The sequence below is a fragment of the Malaclemys terrapin genome, chromosome 2, assembly GCF_027887155.1.
Source record: "Malaclemys terrapin pileata isolate rMalTer1 chromosome 2, rMalTer1.hap1, whole genome shotgun sequence".
Taxonomy (NCBI): Eukaryota; Metazoa; Chordata; order Testudines; family Emydidae; genus Malaclemys; species Malaclemys terrapin.
This window is the reverse complement of record NC_071506.1, coordinates 206,107,924-206,134,362: the sequence shown is the minus strand read 5'-3', so window position 1 is coordinate 206,134,362 and position 26,439 is coordinate 206,107,924. Positions and strand designations below refer to the sequence as shown.

Genomic DNA, 26,439 nt, shown 5'->3' with positions numbered 1-26,439 from the left:
ATGTGTCAAGGTATGAACGAAAGTGTGTTTCCCAGATAAGTCTGCGGAGGGGCTAAACCAGTTTCTCAAAGATAAAGGCCAAGCTGACTCCCCAGCCCAATTCTTTAGCAAGTGAGGAGGGGTACAGAAAGAGAGCTGCTTCTTAGCAAAGAAGCAGCATGAGGTCGCCTTCCTCCACCAAAATCCCTGTCTCTTGGGCTCTGTCTACGCTAGCACTTTCATTGACAAAACTTTAGTTAGTCATGGGTGTGAAAAAAAACACACCCCGACTGCGATAAGTTTCATCAACAAAAGCGCCGGTGTGGACAGCGCTGTGTTGGCAGGAGACACTCACATGTGCATTTCAGAAATATTCCATTTTTTCACATTTAAGAAAGATTTCCAAAAGATTTACTATATAGCAACATTTACATCTTTGGTATTTTTCACAAGCTCCTCAATTACCTACTCCTGTTCTAAAGGCTGCAGTTACAAATGCTCCAGTAAATAGTCTGATGGTCACAGACACCTGTATTCTAAGTAATTTCTATGTGCTGAATTTTTAGAAAAGTGCTGCGGGTGCTGTGATGTGCAACATAAATATTCCAAATAATATAGTGTTTGCATTCAGGTACTGACAGACATTAATCTCAAACCCTTTATACCCTCCAACACAATAAAAATGTGGAACAAAATTCCTATGATTTTTATGAGCTAGAAATCGGATATGATTACGAGCTTTCCAAATAAAACAGTCACTTTTAGCTACCCACACAGGAGAAGAAAAACACATTAGCAGGTCTCCTATAACAGCTTAACCTTTGGGAAGAACCCTTCTTTAAAATCATCTCTATAACTTGATTAAGATTTTATGCAATGCTGTTTTGCTTGAGCGGATTTGTGTCACACTGATACGGGAAGATTTAGTTTGTGTTCAGCACATTAATATACTGTAAAAGTAGATGTTTATAGAAAAGCAAAGGCTGGAGGAAGTTGTCAAATTAATGGCAAAATTAAGACAAAAAGTTCTTCATTAGCAGGCTCATTTGTCTTAGATCAGGAAATCCTTGGTGTCAACAAGATTTTTAGATTTTTATTTAATGCTCAGAAACATCAAGCCTGCAGCAATTACCATGTGATATAATATAGAGGAAGTTGTATCCTGGGTTAATTTAGAACTAGAATGCTTTTAGAGAGAGTGATATTTTAATAATAGACTTCCTGTCACATAAGATTAATCCTTGATTATCTGCTTCAAAAATCCACACAGGCCTCTGCATTGGCATGGAGAGACTATATTCAAACTTTGAAAGTTGCCTTTTGGACAAAACCTGAAAAATCCAGATATGAACAGCTTCACAATGTGGATGCACTATTAAACTATTTGTCACAAACTGTCAACATTCAGTGCAGCACTCAACAGCATTTAAACAAAGTTAGCAGCACTAATTGCTTCAGCTTAGCCTTCAAGACTCTCTGGACTGAGAGTGATAAGGACCAATGAACCTTGGCTTCAGACAACTCTCTAAAGCTTTTAAACACTTCTAAATTGCAGAAATAAATACAGTTGACTAATGTTCCCATAATTTTATATTTAGTAAAAGATAAGTACAAACATATCACTATTGAAAAGTCACCCTTTCTAAGAAGAGACATTAAATATTTATTCCTACTCCTCTTGGTCCATGCACATGTCTATGGCAGGATCATCAATTCCAGGGTGCGAGTACTTTGATTTTAAAACTACAGTTTTTAAGAATTGTTGCAACTGTTAGACCGTTTGGCAAACGACACAATGTTATACTAAATAGAATCTGACATTGGACTAAATTGAACCCATGACAACAGACAGTTTGCGGTAATGTTAATCATTATTCATTGATAAAATCTGATATGAAAATGAAGGTTAATTACTAGTATCTGGAGTCCTTTGAGATGCGTCTCTCCATATTCATACTTGTGGGATCATACTGTGTGATATCAGAATCTTTGGGGAGCAATGTCCACTGGGACCACTCACCCCTCCTTTCCCCACAGGGTTAAAAACTGGGGGGTGGTGTCAAGCACCATTTACTTCCTCCATTTATCAAAGGTGTGGCAAATCTAGATAGCACACTGTGTCCTCCATGCTTCTCTCCATCCATTTTCTGACCTGTGGGGAGCTATCTTTGTTTGCAGTCAGTCAGCTTTTCTTAAGAAAAAGAAGAGGATGGCACCCATCCAATGTGGAAATCATCTTCTCTGGCAAAGGCATGAGGGCTGCCTTATACCCTTACTGCAGGGGTGGAGGGAGACTCTCCAAGCCTTGGTGATTATGTCTGGCAATCTGGCAATTAAACTTCAGCCAGGAAGAAGTCTGCTTACACATAAAAGTACAGTATTTTTTTATTTAAAGATATCTGTATGTAAGCTGATCCATGACTGGCTGAGGCTAACAACAGGTTTCTTCTCTAAGACAGCCAAAATACAGCAGACCAGTCATCACAACCAGGGCCCGCTCCAGGCACCAGCTTAACAAGCAGGTGCTTAGGGCGGCCAAGGGAGAGGGGCGGCACCTGTGGCAATTTGGGGGCAGCAGGTCCCTCACTCCCTCTAGGAGTGAAGGACCTGCCGCTGAACTGCCGCCACCGATCGAGGCTTTTTACCCCCCACCCCCCAATTGCCGCCGCCGATCGCAGCTTTTTTGGGTTTTTTTGCTTGGGGCAGCAGAAATGCTGGAGTCGGCCCTGATCACAACAACCCTGAATACTTATCAGGTTTATTGCATCAGCATCTATCATAAAAGATTACTGGACCAAATTATTTGGCCTGACTCCATGGGAAATTCCGATATGGTATACCCCTTCCTGGGGATTCCCCTGTGAGTCCTGACCACTCATAGAACCTGCATAACTGTCTTTTTTTCCCAGGTTCTTTCCTCTGCAACCCCTGGTGTAAAGGACTAATAAAAGCTGTGGAGGGCCATGTTGGGGTGGAATTGCAGTGCACAGGCAATCCAGCAATCCATGGCTGGCAGGCATAAATTAGAGCAGCGTGAGTCTGCCCTAATCTACATGAGGCCAGCGTAGGTCCTATTCCAGAATCAGGAAGCTGTCACTGGTTCTCTTTTGACACCCCTCAGTGCACATAAGAATCTGGCCCATTAAATTTGCATAAATTGCAATATTGATATAATAAATATAAAGTCAGTGCAATAGAACAGTGCCACAAAAATCAACATTTTCTACTTTGAAAATAAGATTCAATTTTTTAAAGAATCTCACACATGCACATGCTGGAACTTTTAGGCACATATAAGATAGTACCAAGTTGAATGCGTGGATCTAGGCAGGCTGAAAATTAGGCCAGAACTACATATGGCCAGCATCTGGGCATGCACATGGATTCCGAAAGGGCAAACAGCTTTGGAATTTTGAAGAGGGTCTTCAATTCATCATCCTACTATACTGCTCACACGGACACAGCTGCAGTTCAAAGCTGCAGATTCATCATCTCTCTTTGCAGCTTCTGGTAAACTTGAATATCAACTGTAACAGAGGCCATGGCAAATGTGCATGGCATAGGAATCCCGTGGCAAAGCTCAAAGAGTGGACTGTAAAGCATTTCACCACACTGATGACAAAGACTGGAGAAAGATAACACTGAAGAAAAATGTTGCCATGTGCAACACTCATTGCAGGTCATTTGTACCTAATACATGTTTGCTAAAGAAATATTATCCTTCCCTTCCATCTCTGCTGCCAAAATCCCTGACCATGCCTTGATAACCTAACACCTTGACTCCAGTGACCACCTTCTCCACAGTTTACTGACAACCTTCCCTTTCAGTAATTCCAAAATACTGTGTCTAAACTCATTTTCCTAGTCCACTGCATCAACCACATGCTGTCTGAATTCACTGATGGTTAATACAACCATGACTTTTGTTGGAAAATACATAGTAGGTAAAAGTATTGTAATAATCATGCAATATATATAAAATGAAATCATGGCATAAATCTGCAGATTACAATGAGTTCTATGATAATGTACTGATGTATCCTGGTGCTATCTACATTTAGAAAGGACACGGCAAATGTTTTCAAATGTTAGTCATAACAAGAGACTAATGGTGTCTTATAAGCACATAATGGATAATAATCACTAATTATTATTGTCTATATATAATGATGAGTATAGCAATAATGCCACTACTGTCAGTGAAAAGTCATATTTCATGACTATCATCTTCAAAAAGCTACAGTTGAACCTCAGAGTTACAAACACCTCGGAAATGGAGGTTGTTCAGAACTCTGAAATGTTCGTAACTCTGACCAAAGTGTTATGGTTATTCTTTCAAAAGTTTACAACTGAACATTGACTTAATACAGAAAAATGCTGCTTTTAGCCATCTTAATTTAAACGAAACAAGAACTGAAACAGTTTCCTTACCTTGTTAAATCTTTTTTTTTAACTTTCCCTTTATTTTTTTAGTAGTTTTAGTAGTTTACATTTAACACAGTACTGTACTGTATTTGCTTTTTATTGGGTGTGTGGGTGTGTCTGCTGCTGCCTGATTGCATACTTCCAGTTCCAAATAAGGTGTGTGGTTGACTGGTCAGTTCGTAACTCTGAAGTTCTACTGTCTATATAACAGTCTGGGCAAAATAACTATGAAATGTGACATTTTAAAAGTATGAATAAAAGCATAAACAATACTTTAAACAACAGAATGAAGGAGAAACTTAATGCAGGGAGCATATGTAAGAGGTTTTTGAGTAACACATGATATGGAAAAAAAGAGACATGGACAAGCTGAAACTGAACAGATATAAGTTAAAAATAATGTGCTCATCTTTCTGAAATATCACATGGCAGGTAGAAGTGAGAAAACCATCTTCCCTGCTTTTACTATCCCAAAAGATAAAGAATTTTTGGTCACAAGAGTGTAATACAGCACATCAAAATATTTAGTCACAGATGCTGCTTAAGAAGACCGGGACCAGATTTTTTTTATTCAGTTCCAATAGAAACTTTTGTATAAAAGCAGTGCCCTATTTTTCTTCCTAGTCATCTACAAAATGTCAAGTGGTACACGGACTTTCTGTGAACAAAGGAAAAGAGCATCTCAAGTTCTTCAGCCAACCAATTATCTATAGAAATAACTGTATATCATCTAAAAGTAAAGGTTTCCACAGAAAAGGCTCTATTTGAAAAATAGAGAAAGTGATGTCTTCCAAAGTAGGGCTTAATGGCATGCAAAGTTGCAATGGTTTAACTAAATATGAGGTTTTAAAATTCATTTAGTTAAACCCATGCAAAAGGTTTTGTGGAGACTAAGTATACTCATACCTGGCTTATACAAATTTAACTTAAAACAATTAGGAGCAGGTTTATGCTAAAAATGAAATAAGCCATTCTTAAACCAAAGTAAGAGTGTTTATATAAGGTTTTGCAAGGGTTTTCCTAAATCAGTTTAAAAGCAGATTTAAGTTGAACTGGTGCAACTTCTGGGTGTAGATAAGGTTTTAGACTCCAAAATAAATTTACTCAGAGAAAAGGATTCCAAGATTACACACACACACACACACACACACACACAGATATTTCTCATTGTATCCAATGTACAGATTGCACCCAAAATGGTCTAAGTTAAATACAGTTAGAGAGTAACAATGGGAAAGAGAAGTAAAGAAGTAAAGGTTAGAAATAAAAGGTATGTTTTTAGGTGAAACTGAAAGGTGTACTCATGATGGACAGCTACAGAAAGGCTATTCTAGATGGCAGGAATATCAAAGGAAAAGGCTTTGACCGTTAGAACGATATTTTGCACTTCTATATAATCTCAAAGTGATTTACAAACGTTACTGAATTCAACTGCTCAACATTCCTGTGAGTAGGTAAATATTATCACCCTTTTACAAGTAGAAAAAGTAAATCACTGGGGAGGTGAGTAGGGAGTAGAACCCAGATTGCCTTAGTCTTTGTCCTGAGATGCTCTCTTGCATGAACAATGGAGGTGGAAAGTCAGCCAGGAGGCCAATGCGAAGTGAGCAGTCAACGGATTGGATAGCGGCAAGGTGACTTTACAAGCATGTAAAACAGTTCAAGGGGTAAATAAAAATGTTTCTAAGTATTTCTGGTGTCATCAGCTGTTGCAGGGAAAGCATAGATCCTTAATTTGGATTTAGATTGCTAAATGTAAGATAGGGTCAGCCACTGGGAAAATGTAACAAAAACCTCAAAACAAAATAAATTCCTACAAATGGGTGCACAGGTCAGCTGTCCACTGCACTGAACTGGCCTCTCCAGCAGCAGCACTTGATCTCAGTGATTGACAGAGTGCACTACTTTCAGTGGAGTCAATTAAACACAGCAGAAGAGGAATATTGGCTCAATGGCAGAATAATGAATAATATCACTTAATTCTTACTGTGTATAGTACTTTTTATCTTCAAAGCTCTGTGCAAACTTTAAATTGTCAGTGACATATTGATTAGACTGAGACTATCCTTCAGCTAGAAATCAAAATAAATACTGGCTGCTAAATAATACACAGAATACGAGGTGATAACTGTTGAGAGCTGTGTTTTGAATTTCACTCTATACGAGCATCCAGCAGCTTATAAGGTATATCTCACAAACTACGCAGCGACACTGCTGTCATTACATCTTAATTTATCATCTTTAATTACTTTAATAGTTTGTGTCACTAATGTCACATTGTATTTAATATAATTGCTACAGTTTCATAAGGAAAAAATCCTTTTACCTGGTCATTTATTTTCTCCAAAAATGACATAGCCACAAATCATGAAACGTGGGTTGGGTTGTATCCTGCCTCACTGTAGTAACAGGGAAAGGTGTAAAGATGTCACTTAAATTGCACTGCAGGAGAAGTACCTTTTAGAATGAATCTGAATGAAGCTGTAATCTCTAGGGACCAGGAAGTGGCCATCCCTCATATGGATGAGTGACAGGGTAAAAGTTTGAGGACAAGTCTCCCTTTTGCAGGATCACTTGCTTTTTCCATGTGGAGAATGAGAGAATTATGTGTAGTATTTTTTATAAATATCATTTGTCTCTCACACTATCTGTTTGATATTAAGCTGCCTGACTGCCAAGAGTTAAATCCAAAGAGGCTGTTAGGGGAGAAACCAACAGGAAACAAAACAATGGCAAAGACAAGACCTCTTAGGCAAAGGGATCCAAAGGCGCTAAGATAACAATGGCTGGGCCAGCGATTGGGAAGTAGCTACCTCTGTAGATTCACAGATTCTAAGGCCAGAAAGGAGGATTGTGATCATCTAGTCTGACCTCCTCTATAGTACAGGCCATAGAACTTCCCCAAAACAATTTGTAGGGCAGACCTTTTAGAAAAAAACATCTACACTCGTTTTTAAAATGGTCAGTGATGGAGAATCTACTATGACCCGTGGTAAATTGGTCCAATGATTAATTGGTCTCACTGTTAGGCTGACAGAATATGATCAAAAGAGATCCTAAACCTCAAAAATGCTAACCTTGGGTGAAGTGGGTTAATGCTGACACCCAAACTGACTGAAACACACAGGGACTTCCATTATTAAGGAGGCTGATGACTCTCCCAACCCAGAGATGGGAATAAGTTGGACCTACCTGAGCTATGGATAGACAAGTTAAGCTTGGGAAAGGAAATGTGTCTAAGACATTTTGTTGCATCAACTTATTTTTCTAAATGCTGTGTTGCTTTGGCAATTAAATACTACTTTGTTTTGAAGACACTGTTTCTGAGTCACTTTAATCAGCCTCAGATCACAGCTCCCCAGGGTTTACAGGTGCCAGACCCTCCAACCCTGTCAGACTAACATGGTTGGTAAGCAAGGGGCTGAAGTCCAGAGATCCAATCTAAGAGTGGTTCGACTATGGGGTTCTAACTAGCAAGAGGTGCAGGATGCTAGGCCTGTCACCTGAGAGGTAAATTCAAGGGGGACAAAAAGGGGTCAAAAGCACAGTTCTCACCCTGTAATCGTGACACAGTCTGGAGGCTATAGCTCTTGTTGAACAGACATCACATGCAGACGACAGAACCTATTTCTTTCAGGCAACAGATGCTTTCATACCCTCAAACATTTTCACCAAGAAGGTTGGTGGTGATTGGACGCCTAACGTAATGAATGCCAGTGAAAATGAGGTAGGATCAGAAGAGGCTAAAATAGGGAAAGAACAAGTTAAAAATTACTTGGACTAATTAGATGTCCTCAAGTCACCAGGGTCTGATGAAATGCATCCTAGAATTCTCAAGGAGCTGACTGAGGAGATATCGGAGCCATTAGCGATTATCTTTGAAAAGTCATGGAATACGCGAGAGACTCCAGAAGACTGGAAAAGGATAAATATAGTGCCAATCTATACAAAGGGAAATAAGGACAACACAGGAGATTACAAACCAGTCAGCTTAACTTCTGTACCCGGAACGATAATGAAGCAAATTAAGCAATCAATTTGCAAACATCTAGAAGATAATAAGGTGATAAGTAACAGTCAGCATGGATTTGTCGAAAACAAATTGTGTCAAACCAATCTGATAGCTTTCTTTGACAGGGTAACAAGTCTTGTGGATGGGGGGAAGTGGTAGATGTGGTATATCTTAACTTTAGTAAAGCTTTTGATACTGTTTCACATGACCGTCTCATAAATAAACTAGGGTAATGCAACTTAGATGGAGCTACTATAAGGTGGGTGCAAAACTGGTTGGAAAACCGTTCCCAGAGAGTAGTTTTCAGTGATTCAGTGTCATGCTGGAAGGGCATAACCAGTGGGGTCCCGCAGGGATCAGTTCTCGGTCTGGTTCTGTTCAATATTTTCATCAATGATTTAGATAATGGCATACAGAGTACACTTATAAAATTTGCGGATGATACCAAGCTGGGAGGGGTTGCAAGTGCTTTGGAGGATAGGATTAAAATTCAAAATGATCTAGACAAACTGGAGAAATGGTCTGAAGTAAATAGGATGAAATTCAATAAGGACAAATGCAAAGTACTCTATTTAGGAAGGAACAATCAGTTGCACATATACAAAATGGGAAATGACTGCCTACTAAGGAGTACTGTGGAAAGGGATTTGAGGGTCACAGTGGACTACAAGCTAAATATGAGTCAACAGTGTAACACTGTTGCAAAAAAAGCGAACATTATTCTGGGATGTATTAGCAGGAGTGTTGTAAGCAAGACACGAGAAGTAATTCTTCTGCTCTACGCTGCTCTAATTAGGCCTCAACTAGAGTATTGTGTCTAGTTCTGGGCATCACATTTCAGGAAGGATGTGAACAAATTGGAGAGAGTCCAGAGAAGAACAACAAAACTGATTAAAGGTCTAGAAAACATGACCTATGAGGGAAGATTGAAAAAATTGGGTTTGTTTAGTCTGGAAAAGAGAAGACTGAGAGGAGACATGATAACAGTTTTCAAGTCTGTAAAAGTTTGTTACAAGGAGGAGGAAGACTTTTTTTTTCTTAACCTTTGAGGATAGGACAAGAAGCAATGGACATAAATTGCAGCAGGGGAGGTTTAGGTAGGACATTAGGAAAAACTTCCTAACTGTCAGGGTAGTTAAGCACTGGCATAAATTGCCTAGGGAGGTTGTGGAATCTCCATCATTAGAGACTTTTAAAAGCAGGTAAGACAAACACCGGTCAGGAATGGCCTAGATAATTAGTCCTGCCACGAATGCAGGGGACTGGACTAGATGAGCTCTCGAGGTCCCTTCCAGTTCTATGATCTCTAGGTTTCTTAAAGCAGCAAACCATCCAAGGGGTAGACAGGGCAAAACTTTCAAAAAGTGACTTCCATTTGAATGAATCTTGTGCCTCCTGGAATGGAGTACACTTCCTATGGTTACCATCTTGCTTTTCACAATACTGAGGCTTAGTTCCATGGATGGTGTAACCTGTAGAGAGTCTGGTATAACAGTTTTGTTCACGTAGATATTTGGCAGGTATCAATACCTAGATACTACTGTGATTGGCATTCTTTAAATAACTGCAAATTAGACATATAAATTAAGGATAGATTAAACAAAACAGATTAGACTAAAATCCTTCCATCATTAAGTGAAACTGGACCAGATATGTGAATCAAGTCTCAGCGATGGGTGTCTCATAAAATATAATATCATAGAATTAGCTGTTTCTGGATATACTTTTGTTTCTAATCTTTCACCCTCAATAGTTTGTGTTAATTTGAAATAGTTCAGTGACACATGAAGAGTTGTCCTTGGTGGGAGATGATCCTCCTGGCTGGCAGTTGGAATATGTAAAAAAAAAAAGTCCATTATATTCATATAGTTACCCTTTTGCACTGAGAGCATTTTGGATCCTAAGTACCGATAAAAGTGTATAAAAATTATTTTTCTGAATATGTAAATTTACTTCTTGTCTTTTGATCCTACCCTTCACAGCCACAGACATATTGTATATGAGCTAAGTAACAGGTGCTCAAGTACTACTACAGTGATGAGCATGGTAAAATTATTCAGAGAGGATGACTGATTTTTCTATTGTCCACTTTATACATAGTGTCTGTAATATGAATGTGGTAGCTTAAGCCAGAGAACAAATATGCTACTGCTGCTGCAGTTTGGAAAAGCTTTCCTTCAGTCTTTCTAAAAGGATAATAAAGTCTCTTTGTCACGAGGATGTGTGTTTACTGTTGAGAAGTTGCTAAGGACTAAATCACAATGTGGCCTGTGTAAACTGTGCAAATGACTAAATCAAATCCAAAGCATGTCCAACATGGTCAAAAATGACCCCAAGATTCTGATATGTTACCTTTGAATGAATCACCTCAATATGTGGGGAGAAAGGAAAGAGAGCCTCCTCATAACGGTGGTCTTTACCCAGCAGCAACACTTCTGTTCTCTTGCTATATTAAAAGTGGTATACACAATTCATACAAGTGAGTGAGTATATGTTCACTTACACTGGGGATGGACAAATGGGCTCAAAAAATGTAAAAAATAGACTGAATCTTGGCTCTTCTTTTTACCCAAGCCAAGCATGACCCTCTTAAAAGATGTGTATCAGTTCAAATAATGTACTAAATAGGTTTTAAGTTAGGACTTTAAAGGATTTCCATCCCCACCCAAATCCAGCTGACTATCTCCTCTCAACTCTAGATGAAAACACTGCCCCTCCCCAAAGAGAACTAGACACTGTCCCTTTCTTTTGTCCTCCACACATCTGCTCTTCTGTTCTCTATATCATTTTTCAAGCCCCGCTATACCAAGAACCCCATATTATTTCTGCCTTAAGTCGATGCACAATCCAATTCCACAATTTCTGGTACTTTCTCAGCACTGAAATTTCACAAATACTTTACAGTGGTTCAGTGAAGCACAACAGAGGTGAGGTAATGAGGCAAAGGAAGACAGAATAGGTCAGAGAGCCAGCTCTCTCATAAGGAAGGGCCAGTGTCCAGTCTACATGAATGGGGACGACATCTAGGAGGCTAAGAGAGAAGCTAGTTAGGGAGGCAGGAGTTGTTATTAAGAACTGGGCGACAGGCAAGACAATTACGAGAATTTTGGAAACTGGACCTGGAGTACAAGTATGGTGGAAGAAAGGTAGAAAAATGTCCTCCAAAGGTGTGGGTAAGTTATAAGACTTCGGGGGCTTATCTGGATCTCAGAACCTTTTGCAGTTTGCCTATAACTACATTATAGATCTCTAAATGACATATGACCTTTTTTATTAAAAATGTTAATGCTGGATTGTTGCTGCCAGGGGAGTCACTTTTTCAGTGTGCAAGATTTAACAGACTTTAATAATACGACATGCATAAAGACATTTGAAATCTAATTAATCTCTTGACATTTGACTAAAAGTCAAAGCAGTGGACCACAAGATGAATGGGATACTTCACCTGTGAAGGTTGATTATTATCTTTCTTTCATGAGGTGCAAATGAGTTATTAAGATCCTTCTACAAAGTTTTATTGTAGCTCTTTCCCTTTTTTAATAACTGTTCACACCTTGAGTGCTTACTATGTTTTCTTAATATAGTGTTGGATGTAATGATTGCTGTACGCTGTCATTTTGTGTTTTCCCTTTATATTTCCAGTTTTAGAGAAACTACTCCAACTCTCATTTGCCATAAAAAGTTGATAAGGTTTATTTTAAAGCTGGTTGTGTCATTCTTGGTGGTAATAGCCTGGAACTTTCATTTCCATTTTAGTTCCTGAGATTCAACACACTTGGCAACTCCAAACACAGCAGGGATAAAGTTTGGCATATGTTCTACCTAGGGCTGTTAATTAAGCGCAGTTAATGCATGCGATTAATGCAAAACAAATTAAATAGATTAAAAAAAACAGTCGTTATTAATCACAGCTTTAATCGCACTGTTAAACAATAATAGAATACCAATTTAAATTTATTATAAATATTTAGGATGTTTTTCTATATTTTCAAATACACCTCTACCCCGATATAATGCGACCCAATATAACATGAATTCAGATATAACGCGGTAAAGCAGTGCTGCAGGGGAGGGGAAGGGGGCGGGGTTGCGCACTCCGGTGGATCAAAACAAGTTTGATATAACGCGGTTTCACCTATAACGTGGTAAGATTTTTTGGCTCCCGAGGACAGCGTTATATCGAGGTAGAGGTGTATGTTGATTTCAGTTACAACACAGAATACAAAGTGTACACTGTTGTTGCCGGTGTTGCAAAGAATTTATGTGCCAGATATGCTAAACATTTGTATGCCCCTTCACGTTTTGACTTTATAGTTTTACATTGTTTTGTTTTTGAGTGCAGTTATGTTAAAATTATTCTACATTTGTAAGCTGCATTTTCATGATAAAGAGATTGCACTACAAGACTTGTCTGAGGTGAACTAAAAATACTATTTCTTTTGTTTATCTTTTTACAGTGCAAATATATGTACACTTAGTATTCTGTGTTGTAATTGAAATCAATATATTTGAAAATTTAGAAAAACATCCAAAAATATTTATAATAAATTTAAATTGGTATTCTATTATTGTTTAACAGTGTAATTAGAACTGCGATTAACTGCGACTATATTTTTTAATCTTGCGATTAATTGCAATTATTCTTTAAAATTATTTGACAGCCCTAATTCCACCATATAGTGGTAACTGTGAGGGGCACAGCTGGCTCCTGTCCTGGTCCCTAAGGAACCAGCAAGCTCAGCAGGGCCCAATGAGCTCCCTCCAAATGGTTGCGCTACCTGATTTGGCAGGGGAAACAGTGTACCACACCCACAACTGCACTTACCCTGCTCTCATTTCAACTTCCTGATCCAGCCAGCTTCCAGTCCTTGCTCCAAGCCCTGCTCATCCCTTGCTCCCAGCACCAGCTCCAGCCCCCCTGCTTCATTCTGTTTTCTGACTCCTGACTCTGACTCTTGGCTACATCTCTGACTATGACTCCAGCTTAGACTTGGACTTTTGACTCTGACCTTCAACTTGGCCATTCAAACCTGACTCAGGCTTCACCTTTGGACTGGTCCCTGATCCCCAGAGCTATGCTTATCATTCCCCAAACTGCCACCACAAGCACGAGGCAAGGTCCTGCTCCACCCACTAGGTAGGCCACCCATGCCCTAACAGTTGACAATAAATACTTTCTGAAGATACAGTTTACATGTAAATATTTTTTTGCATCAGATTAAACTCTCCTCATATTCCCAATGTTGTTAACTTCAGCATAGGAGTGAACATTTGGTAGAAAAATCTGAAACATTTTGATAAACTGTTAATAGGGTTGTCAGGTGTCCAGTTTTAGATCGGAATGCTCAGTCGAAAAGGGACCCTGGTGGCTTCGGTCAGCACCACTGACCGGGCCATGAAAATCCTGGTCCACGGCGCAGCGGGGCTAAGGAAGGCTCCCTACCTGCTGTGGCTCCGCGTGACTCCCGGAAGCAGCAGCATATCCCTCCTCCAGCTCCTATGACTAAAGGCAGCCAGGGGGCTCTCCGCGCTGCCCCGTCTGCAGGTGCCACCCCCGCAGATCCCATTGGCTGGGATGGGGCAGCGTGCAGAGCCACGTGGCCGCGCCTCCACATAGGAGCCAGAACAGGACATGCTGCTGCTTCTGGGAGCGGCTTGAGGTAAGCGCTGCACAGAGACTGCACCCCTGGCCCCCTCCCGTGCCCCAACCCCCTGCCCCAGTCCTGATCCCCCTTCCACCCTCTGAACCCCTCGATCCCAGCCTGGAGCACCCTCTGCACCCCAGACCCCTGCCCCAGCCCGATGAAAATGGGTGAGTGAGTGAGGGAGGGAGAGTGAGCAATGGGGTGGGGGGATGGAGTGAGCAGGGGTGGGACCTCAGAGAAGGGGCGGGACTTCAGAGAAGGGGAAGGGTGGGGGGGCAGGGCAAGGGTGTTCAGTTTTGTGCGAGTAGAAAGTTGGCAACCCTAACTGTTAATGGAGTACTGCCCTGACAAAGAAGCTAAAGATAGAGTAAACAAATTAGTAGCTCCGGACATATCCAAAATTGGACTGTAAACCACCTACTGGACTGATTTAATTAAGCGTTGCAGGTAGAAATCTTGTAAATTACTCCTCTATGCCCCCCCTGAAAAATCAGTTTATACAAATATGAATGATCTGATATATACATAAAGGCTACCAAAAAACTGTCTTTTTCCTAGTCCATCAGTCTACTCTGCAATAATCTGATTTGTTCATCTTTGAGAAGCGAAGCTACAGAATGAAACCTTACAAACACATTTCGGCCTCTAGTAAAATGTGTCCAATTTCTTTCTATAAAAGACATGCCAGCTGATATGACAGTTATAATGAAGTATTTCCTTGCCTTTGAATGTGTCCCAAAACAAGTTCCACAATGGGCAGAAATGCTGCTACAATGATGACAATTAAATGCTTCTGACAACCTCTAATTCACATAAAATATTCTGTAAATAAATGAGAAGGGAAACAAAGGTGCTAGAAATAATAAACTGAGGGTGAAATGTTCAGCAAAATACGACAGTCTTACACACTAATGTAACCCACTTACCGTAGGTAAAGCAGTTCTTTATTTCACTCTCAGTTTATTATTGAAATTGAAATTCTAGTCAATATATTGGATTCCAGCAGCCTTCAGAGTACAGAAGCAGGTGAGTATCTACTGTACACCTACAATGGTCAAGATTTGCAAACAGTAATCAGATACTACAGTTTTTTCTAATATCTAGAACAGAGCATCATTGTGATAATTATGTGGTGCATGTTGTGAAATGTTGACCTTTTAAAATGGTGACAACTGTAAAATACTGTCAGAGAAAAAAGTTACTAAGTGTATCTGAGATGGTATTATCACAAGATATTGGTTTCAAGATCTGATCACCAAGAGTTAAAGTTAATGATCAGATATGAAGAAGAATCATTAATCCATTAAGAGCCTTTTTTAAAGATTAAGAATATTCTCCTTCTCAACTTCCTTTTTTGTATGAGTTGTCAAGTGACATTTTTCACCTTGTTCTGCCTTGAGATTTGTATATACTTTGGCAGAGAGTAGGCTTATAACTCAAGTTTTAAAAGACAAACACCTGATGGTTGGTACACTGAAAGAAAGAATCCTATGAGACCTCCAACAGTACCAATCTTTTAGATGAGACTTAAACATGATCAAAATACTTTTGGTTATTTGAGACCTGATTATACTTTTCACAAGAGACTGAAGTAATTCTGTTAGTCCCTGTGTCCTCACTGAATTCCAGCCTGGGTAATTATACTGGGCTATATCATGCTGATTATTAAGCAGAACTCTCAGTTAATTTTAATGGGACATACATTTATAAATAGATGGCATGGGCCATTCTAAAATTCCCCTCACAGATTCAGTTACAAATGTTATTCTCTTATTCACCAAGAAACATTACAGGGGAGCATCATTACACATCTGATGTGTACCATGACATAAAAGGCTGTAGTTCAGAGGTGAGAGACGTTACTTCATGGTAGTCTACATAAAGGATTTTGGAATCAAAGCAGCTAAAATGTAAGGCATTGTTATCAATATGAAACTGCAGAAATAATCATGAAGCAAGACCCATCACGCAAGATTGATTGAGGAAGAGAGAAAAAGTAACATGTAGACTGTAACCTACTCTATAATCTTCATAAGCTAATACAACTCCTCTGGGGAGGAAAAAGACAGTAAATTCCAAAGGCTAAAAAGTACAAAATTAATGGGAATGACTAGGATCTATGAATGATCTGCCTTCAAAAATATTGGTTTCCTGGCAGCTGAAGAGAGAGAATCATAGTCAGAATAGGAAGGGGGGTTTTAGTTGCTAGTGCTTGAACTGTTAAAAAAACAAATTCAATAACTTCCTGTGAGGCATCATTTTTACACAAGATAAATGAATTTACTTTATCATAAAAGGGAGCATCAGCAGTATAACTTTTCAGGACTGACTTCATAGTCGGAGTCTCATATAATGTTCAAGAACTATAAAAGGCCCTATTTTACAGATGGGAAAACTGAAATTGAGAGAGACTTCCCCAAGGTCACAGACAGAATATTATCTCCCAGACTACTAGATCATATCCTGCTCTGTGTATAAAGATGACAAAAATCAGGAACTTGAGATAGCGCCATACATATTTTAAAGTGTCTTTATGCAGCAGGAAAGAATTCTAAAGTTATTGTGGGTGTGACACACGGCCAGAAAGGGTTAAGCATCCTGCAGGATAAATGTCTCAAATTCAAACCTTAAAGACATTTGGGAAGATAATGTCTGTGTTTTTGTGTATTTACATATATATGGGTAGTGGTCAACAATATAATCAACAATCCAGTCTATGCTGTATTCTGTTAATTAAGAGATCAAAAAAACATCCTGGCATTTAAATGAATTGTAAACACGGGCTATCGCTGTATTCATCTCTTTTTGAAGTATATAGTAAATCACCTGTGAATGATGGAAAAACAGGCAATTGCCTTACATTAGTCTGTGTGAATAATCAACCACAATGCTTAGGAAATGAGGGCCTATTGTTCCCCAAGGAGTCCAACCTGTCAAAGAAGGCCTGAATTGTATAAAAGATGTTTGGGTCCCAATCCTTTTTATCTCAGATCTGCTTGAGGTTTCATTCAGGAGAAGCCTAAGCCACAAGGACTGAGATCCCAGTTCTGACTGGATCGCTCTGAAATATAAACAATGGACTATTAACAGGGGTAGGCAACCTATGGCATGCGTACCGAAGGCAGCATGTGAGCTGATTTTCAGCGGCACTCACACTGCCCGGGTCCTGGCCACCGGTCCGGGGGGGCTCTGCATTTTGATTTAATTTTAAATGAAGCTTCTTAAACATTTTTAAAACCTTATTTACTTTATATACAACAATAGTTTAGTTATATATTATAGACTTAGAGAAAGAGACCATCTAAAAACGTTAAAATGTATTACTGGCATGCGAAACCTTAAATTAGAGTGAACAAATGAAGACTCGGCACACCACTTCTGAAAGGTTGCCGACCCCTGGACTATAACCTATGGATTATTCGGAAAGAACTCTTTGCAACTACAAAGCTCATCATCTCTGCTATGAATCTGAACCTCAAGATTTGAACTCATGTGTGTATGTATACTTATCTTTTAACCATACTCTCTCTCTTTTCTTTTTTAATAAATTTTAGATTAGTTAATAAGAATTGGCTGTAAGTGTGGTTTTGGGTAAAATCTGGAATGTTCATTAACCTGGGAGGTAATGTGTCCGATCCTTTGGGATTGGTAGAACCTTTTCTTTTTTATATGACGAAATAAGATTTTCAGTAATCTTCATCATACTTGACTTGGGTATCTGGGTGGAGGCCTGAGGCTGGGTTACTTTAAGGGAACTGTGTTGTTGGCTTCTGGGTAATAAATACCTCCAGTGAGGTAATAAAGAAGCTGTTTTGTGCTGGCTTGTTAAATCTAAGTATTAAAATATCCACCAGCTTTGGGGATTGTCTGCCCCATTCTTTGGGGTTCACCCTAATTGAGTGACCTCAGCTGGCTCTCTTGGGACCCTGGTCACAGTGGGAAATGAGAAAAGATAACCAAGTCCTTTGTTTTGCTTTAGGACAGCTTTCTTCCCACCTACATTTGGACAGTAGAACTTTCAGGTCCATCATTACCAGATCAGTATTTCTGTAATTATCTTATAGACTTTGGTCTCAGAAGTTGTGAACTTTAGGATTAGGCCCTCAATCAATAAGACACTGGCTATGCTTCAGGTATTTAGTACCCTGAAGATAGTCTCAGCACCCTTAGGAACTGGCTAAGACAGAGAAATGGTTTCTGGTTGCTGTGAAGTACATCCAGGTAAGGGCACTGAAATGCGGTGAGCCCCAACTAGTGTCTTATCCAATCCCTATTGGGACTCTCCCTTCTCCAAGCTTGTCCTCTCCATGTCACATCTGCCTTCAATAACATTTCTAGCCCAATTCCTCAAGCCACGAACTACCCTGAGCGATGAGACACAAAGTAGATTAGAGGTGGGAAAGAACTAGCACATTGCCAAGTAATGTGAAAAGTAAACGAGAGTGGGACCCAGCAGACTACATGGAGACAGGCAGGGGCATGATGCTTGCTGGGGAGTCCTAACGTAATTTAAATGTATTATTATTTTTTTTTTAAAGACAAAGTCTTTCAAAGAATTACAAAGTACATATGATTGAATAAAAAAACAACAAAAAAACAAAAACAAATGTTAAACAGCTCATACATAGGTTTTCTGATCTGTACATACCTACTTAGATGATTTCGTACTTAGGTATGTGGAAATCAACAATGTTTAACAAGAACTTAGGGTGCCTTTTTTGAGTCTAATGAGGAAATACATATGGTGTGGAGTTAATTTAAAAATATTTTGCAGGTGTTGTGAATTATAATTTATGTGATTCCATAATTTAGGCTGTAATATTGTTAATACAAAAAGTTGTATTAAAACTTATGAAAAGATCAGTGCATATGCACTAGCGAGTAGCCAGATTTAAAGTGTTAATGCAATTAATTTTAAAATTAAACGAACCAGAAGGGCTTTCTCTGTATTACGAGTAATCTCTTTACCTGCAACATTTCAATTAAGTAAATGTCCTAAACTGATAAAAATACTATTAGCATCGGGATTTTAATATTTTAATTACTCCTAAATTTTTAAGGTCAAGAGGGGCCATTTTGAAACTGTCTGAGCTCCTGTACAATATAGGTCCTTAGAACCTCAGCCAGTAATTTCTGCATCCAGCCTGTAAACCCATAACTTCTGTTTGAAGTTCTAATATATCATTATTATTCATCTAGTAGTCTGTATATGTCTGAAACTCTATACAACACACAAGAAAGAACTTGCCCCAAACAGTTTACAGTCAAATTCACAGAATTATGATAACACAAGTAACAACTATTTAGGTGCAGTGTTGCAGATTTCGTCTTGTTGGCTTGTCAATGTTGCCTTACTCACAAAGCCAACTATTACTAGGTACTATTGTTAATAAGTAATTAAAAATGGTCTATGCTAGCAAAATTCAGTTACAAATTTATAGATAAACTTTCAAACAAATGTATTCTCATTTCAACAACAGAAATTGCTCACTACATCTTGTAAACTGAAGCCAAATTCTCTATTTCAATATATTTTATTACTGAATCTGACTTTTATTTAGATGTGTAATGATTTTCATATTTAGAACCACTGAAGTCAATGGGGCTCCTTCTGGGTGCATCAGACTGCCCATACAGATCACAATGTAGGACTGAGGCATTAATTAGTAAGAAAGAAGTTTACAGTCATAGAGTGACTGGCCCTTTCACAGGTGTGAATAGGAAGGTAGGGAGAATACAAGGAGCCTCCCTTCTTCCTGCATGCTCCAGGCATGCAAGGACCAGTTACAATCAAAGTTCATGTGCCCTGGGCTCTGTACCATCCTTACACAAAGTTGTGCCTTAAAGGTACAATTTAGCTTTCACTTAGTCACTCCTTAGGAACCGCCAGCTACAGTACATAATTAAGCACACTGAGTAGAAAAGCTCATGCTATGATACACAAGTAGGCAAATATTTGCAGTGAGGAGGATGCCAAATATAAGAAACACATACCTTGTTCATAAAGTAAAGTCATGTTTGTATTTTTGTGGGCAACCAGATTATTCAATAATGCAATTACACTCTGCATGGTATTACCCAGCACACTGTCCTGGTGCTCCTGTAATACAAATAAAATTAAACAAATAAAACATCTTCCAATACATTTTCTTATTTCAAGTTTAACAGTAGACTATTTCCTTGCAAAATGTAATGGGAAATATTATCCAATTCTTTTAAAATTTAACTTAATGATTACAGCACAGTGACAATTACAGTAACATAACCTCTTACAAAGGTTGCTTAAGAGGATATTACCTGCACTAAAACCTTAGATCTGAACTTCACATGTGCCATTTTGTCATAAATGAGTTGAAAAAAAACAAAACTGGATAACCCTGAACTTTTAGATTTGGATTAGAACGTTACCAACCTCTAATCACCTCATATTCAGAACTGATGTATATTTTCATTGCATTACATTTCTCATACAGACTATTCTCATTCTATTTAGCTTTATTTTGAGGTTCCACAGAAAGCCATACGATTCTTTTGTTATTTTGTGACTAAATACACCAGGGGGCAAGATTTTTCATAAATGTAATATTAAGGTTAATATTAGGGCTGTCAAGCGATAAAAAAATTAATCGCGATTAATCGTGCTGTTAAACAATAATAGACTCCCATTTATATAAATATTTTTGGATGTTTTCCGCATTTTCAAATATATTGATTTCAGTTACAACATGGAATATAAAGTGTACAGTGCTCACTTTATTTTTTTATTATAAATATTTGCACTGTAAACATAAAATAAATAGTATTTTTCAATTTACTTAATACAAGTACTGTAATGCAATATCTTTATTATGAAACTTGTACTAACAAATGTAGAATTATGTACCAAAAATAACTGCATTCAAAAATAAAACAATGTACAACTTTAGAGCTTACATGTCCACTCAGTCCTATTGCTTGGTCAGCCAATCGCTCAGACAAACAAGTTTGTTTACATTTGCAGGAGATAATGCTGCCTGCTTCTTGTTTATAATGTCATCTGAAAGTGAGAACAGGTGTTCGCATGGCACTGTGCCAGATGCGCTAAAGATTCATATGTCCCTTCATGCTTCAACCAATATTCCAGAGGACATGTGTCCATGCTGCTGATGGGTTCTGCTCGATAATGATCCAAAGCAGTGCATGTACATTTTCATCATCTGGGTCAGATGCCACCAGTTGATTTTCTTTTTTGGTGGTTCCGCATTGGAGTGTTGCTCTTTTAAGACTTCTGAAAGCATGCTCCACACCTCATCCCTCTCAGATTTTGGAAAGCACTTCAGATTCTTAAATCTTGGGTCGAGTGCTGTAGCTATCTTTAGAAATCTCACATTGGTACCTTCTCTTCGCGTTTTGTCAAATTTACAGTGAAAGTGTTCTTAAAACAAAGAACATTCTGGGTCATTACCTGAGACTGCTATAACATGAAATATATGGCAGAATGCGAGTAAAACACAGAGCAGGAGACATACAATTCTCCCCCAAGGAGTTCAGTCACAAATTTAATTAACACATTATTTTTTTACTGGGCGTCATCAGCATGGAAGCATGTCCTCTGGAATGGTGGCCAAAACATGAAGGGGCATACGAAAGTTTAGGATATCTGGCACGTAAATACCTTACAACGCTGGCTACAAAAATGCCATGCGAACGTCTGTTCTCACTTTCAGATGATATTGTAAATAAGAAGCGGGCAGCATTATCTCCCGTAAATGTAAACAAACTTGTTTCTCTTAGTGATTGGCTGAACAAGAAGTAGGACCAAGTGGACTTGCAGGTTCTAAAGTTCTGCATTATTTTGTTTTTGACTGTAGTTATGTAACAAAAAAAAATCTACACTTTTAGTTGTGCTTTCACGATAAAGAGATTGCATTATGGTACTTTACTCCTGGGGGGAATTCTGCACCACCGCACGTGTGCAGAATTCATGTTCCCCACAGTTTTCTTTGCTTCCCTGCAGAAAAATGACTTTCTGACAGGGAAGCAAAGGGAAGCTGCAAGAGCAGTCACACATCACTCCCTAGCAGCATAGGTACAACATTTCAGACACCGAGAGCAGCTGGCGGAGAGGTAAATCACCGCAGGGCTAAGGACATCCCAGCCAGTGGCTCCTATCCTGAGATGGGATCAGCTGCGAGTCCCGGCTGGGCTGGAGGCAGAAAAGGACGGGACTTCCTTTTCCTCTGCAAGGAATGGCTGGGGCTGTGTCAGACCCACCCCCAAAAACCTCCCCTAGCTGCAGGAAGCTCATCATCCTCCCCTGCTTCCTGCCCCCATCACTCCTCAGCTGTGGGGGGAGGGGTCACTATATGGGGAGCTGCTCCCCCATTCACCCAACCCTTGTGCATCCAGACCTCCCATACCCAGACATCCCCGCCAAGCCTCACCCAGTACATCCAGAACCCCGCTAGCTCTCCATACCCAAACCCCACCCTACTGAATCTCAACCCCTGCATCTGAAGCCCCCCTGTATTCAGACCCCCTGCCTCCAGACCCCCACCCCTGCACCCAGACCACTGTTAACTGAGCTCCCTGCATGCAAATCCCCACACTGAGCCCTCACATCCAGACCCCAACACCACTGACCCCCAACTAGCTGCACCCAGACTCCCACTGCACCAAGCCCCAGTCTCCCAGCACCCAGACCCTTCTGCTGAGTCCCAACCACCTTCACCTGGAAGCCCCCGCCGAGTTCCATTGCACCTGCACCTGGAACCTCCCTAAGGAGCCTCTGTGCATCCAGATCCCCCCATACCTAGACCCCCCCACTGAGCTGCCTGCACCCAGATTGTCCCACACAGAATCCTCTCACCCCACTCCTAGATCCCCCCACACTGAGCTCCTCCACACTTGTATCCTGCCTGGTTGAGCCTGCTTGCCCCACATCTTGCGCAGCTGGAGCAGAGGGGCAGGGCCCCAGGGTGTTTCTGGGGCAGGCCCAGGCCTTGTGCTGTGTCAGGGTCGGGTGAAGCCTCACTGCTGAGTCCATGTCCTTGAGTTGGGGAGGGGGAGTGCAGGGTGATCTTCCACCTTCGTGCAGCCAGTGGCCTGTGCTCCCCACTGCTATGCTGGAGCCTCTGCATTTGTTTATTGACAAATAAAACTTGCAGAATTTTGAAGAATTTTAAAATATTGTGCACAGCATTTTTAATTTTTTGGAACAGAATGCCATCAGAAGTAGGTATTTGCATGAGGTGAATTGAAAAACACTTTCTTTTGTTTATCATTTTTACAATGCAAATATTCGTAATAAAAATAATATAAAGTGAGCACTATACACTTCGTATTCTGTGTTGTAATTGAAATCAATATATTTGAAATGTAGAAAACATCCAAAATATTTAATACATTTAAATTGGTAGTCTATTGTTTAACAGTGCAATTAAAACCGCGATTAATCACGACTAATTTTTTTTTTAGTTAAATGCGTGAGTTAACTGCGATTAACTGACAGTCCTAGTTAATATATAATACATGAAGGACACCCATATTTACATATATAGTTTCATGATTCTCAGTGAGGCTCATTATTGACAGATTGTTTCAGTGAAGTGACAGAATATTCTGACTCTATATTGTTAAATTCAAGGTGTTCTTGATCACAAGAAAAATGTTTTGTCTCTACAGTACTGTCCTTAAAAATATGCTGTAATCAATCTGAAAAGTGTGAAAAATTGTGGTGTGATCAGTAATAATTAGCTTGACAACTAGAAACTAGTACAGGAACATTATGAGCTTGTGACAAGGGCGGTGTCAAATCTGTGCCAAATATAAATACAATGAAAATATTTTAAATCTCAATTGGGATGTTCAAAAGCAGTGGGTTGAATGTGTGCTCAAATGGGAATTATTTCTGAAACTCTGGCTAGTGTCATTAGTATACAGATGACTTGCAGCAACATTTCTTCTTTCTACCAGAAATGGATGATGCGGGGTCAGTTTTTGCTTGCTTCCTAGCATTAGGATTTGCTAAGAGTAAACTAGCTGAATCTTAATTTGTACAAATCTGAAATAATGACAGTGGGTTAGAGGCAGGGAAAGGATTTCAAGAATATGGTGAAGAGGACTTCAGACCCCATTAAATACAGGGTTTAGCCATGCAATTTGCAACTTGATGCTCTAAGACAGTGGTTCTCAAACTTTTGTTCTGGTGACTCCTTTTACATAGCAAGCCTCTGAGTGTGACCCCCCTTATAAATTAAAAACACTTTAAAATATATTTAACACCATTATAAATGCAGGAGGCAAAGTGGGGTTTGGGATGGAGGCTGACAGCTCGCAACCCCCCCATGCAATAACCTCATGATCCCCTGAGGGGTCCCACCCTCCAATTTGAGAATCCCTGCTCTAAGACCACAGTCTTCCTCTGGAATCCCAGCTAGTTCTGGGGGCCAAAAGCAACTTAATCTCAGCTACCTCCTCTGAATAGACATCTATGATCTTCTCTCTCAGGTCTGGTATTACCACAATAATGGCAATATGTCCTACTTTGGGATATTCTTGATGACCACTCAGATGTTACAGATGGTGCTGAATGCAACTGGTTGACTGTTAGCTAGTAACAGTCACAAGGAATATGTTACTGCTTTTCTTAAAATAGTTCCTTCCTATTCAACTTCTGGGTACAATTCAAGTTGTTGTCTCTTATCTATTAAAGCCCTGGATGGCTTGGGTCCCCACTATCAGAGAGACAACCTCTCTTTCCACATATTATCATCACAACATTTGAGATAAGATAGAGCATTTGAAGGCCTAGATGTAAACATCATGTGGTTAGTAGCTGGGAATTCTTAGTGGGGGTCTCTTGACTCTGGAACTGACTTTCCTCAAGGGTCTGCTGAACTTTAGGATACAATGCAAAGCCTAAAATATAGGCTGATATATTTAAATACAATGTTGGAAAGTATAAATTTAAGCTCCTTTAAAAAAATAAAGTAACCAAAACAGAAAAATGATGTCATATGGCAATGCTATTGAAAAGTAATTTTGAAATATATTCTTAGGGGAACTTCAAGTTTTCAGATAAGCATTACTAATACATCAACAAGATACATGTTCATCTGATAGCCTGTCACCCTCTATCTAATTAGTTTTTTTAAAGCATGCTTGGAGCACAATTAATAAACACCAAGAAGATGTACTTTATTCACAACAAAATTAACGAATGATATATTATGTAGAAAACCAGTTCCTAAGAAAAACAAAAATGCGAAGCTAGTAAGAAGATCACTGTTTATGACAAAATGACAGATGACACTTGGTGTCAAGTACTTTCTGTGGAAGTAAAAATAAATTTATCATTCTGAGACCAAAGCACCATATATTTGATGTAAATATCTTGTAATCAAATTCACTTTTTTAAATATACAATTGTAACAGAGAACTTGGTACACCTCTCCCTCGATGTAACACGACCCGATATAACATGAATTCAGATATAACGCAGTAAAACAGCGCTCCGGGGGGGCGGGGCTGCGCACTCCAGTGGATCAAAGCAAGTTTAATATAACGCGGTTTCACCTATAACGCAGTAAGATTTTTTGGCTCCCAAGGACAACGTTATATCGAGGTAGAGGTGTAGTTGTGCAGCATTACAATCTTTTGCATCCACAAAGCTAGTAGCACATAAATTAAGCCATATTTCTTTTAATGGAAATCAATCAACTGTGTTATATAACTCTTTAATGAAAGATGGTTGCACTGGTGCCTTTGCGTCTATTAAAGCAGTATTAAATGAAGTTTATCGTACTATAACCTACACAATTCTAGATTTCAGGATGTAATTCTAGGCATCTAAGAGAGAAAAATACTCTCAATAAATAAAATTATTTTAGGTGTCCGACTTAGAGCAAAAGAGTATACTCAGCTAGATTACTGAAGTTTTACTATATACACCTCTACCCCGATATAACGGGGTAAAGCAGTGCTCGGGGGGGGGGGGGGGGGCTGCGCACTCTGGTGGATCAAAGCAAGTTTGATATAACGCGGTTTCACCTATAACGCGGTAAGGTTTTTTGGCTCCCAAGGACAGCGTTATATCGGGGTAGAGGTGTGTATGTGTATACACACACACACACACATATATACACCTTTCAGAACTGCTGTGCCGAGTCTTCATTTATTCACTCTAATTTAAGGTTTCGCGTCCCAGTAATACATTTTAACATTTTTAGAAGGTCTCTTTCTATCAGTCTATAATATATAACTAAACTATTGTATGTAAAGTAAATAAGGTTTTTAAAATGTTTAAGAAGCTTCATTTAAAATTAAATTAAAATGCAGAGCCCCCTGGACCGGGGGCCAGGACCTGGGCAGAGTGAGTGCCGCTGAAAATCACATGCC

General features: G+C 39.4%; 1 protein-coding gene across 3 annotated transcripts in view; it reads right to left on the bottom strand.

Annotated features, from left to right (window-relative positions):
- Positions 1-26,439, bottom strand: part of ULK4 (unc-51 like kinase 4) — a 408,326-nt gene that overhangs the window by 116,399 nt on the left and 265,488 nt on the right. For 2 of the 3 annotated variants that reach the window (XM_054019573.1, XM_054019574.1), the window contains exon 32: positions 20,056-20,161. The exons of the other annotated variant lie outside the window; for it this stretch is intronic. In XM_054019573.1, coding sequence (XP_053875548.1) covers positions 20,056-20,161 — 106 coding nt within the window. The remainder of the gene's footprint in view (positions 1-20,055; positions 20,162-26,439) is intronic. 3 annotated transcript variants of the gene reach the window in all.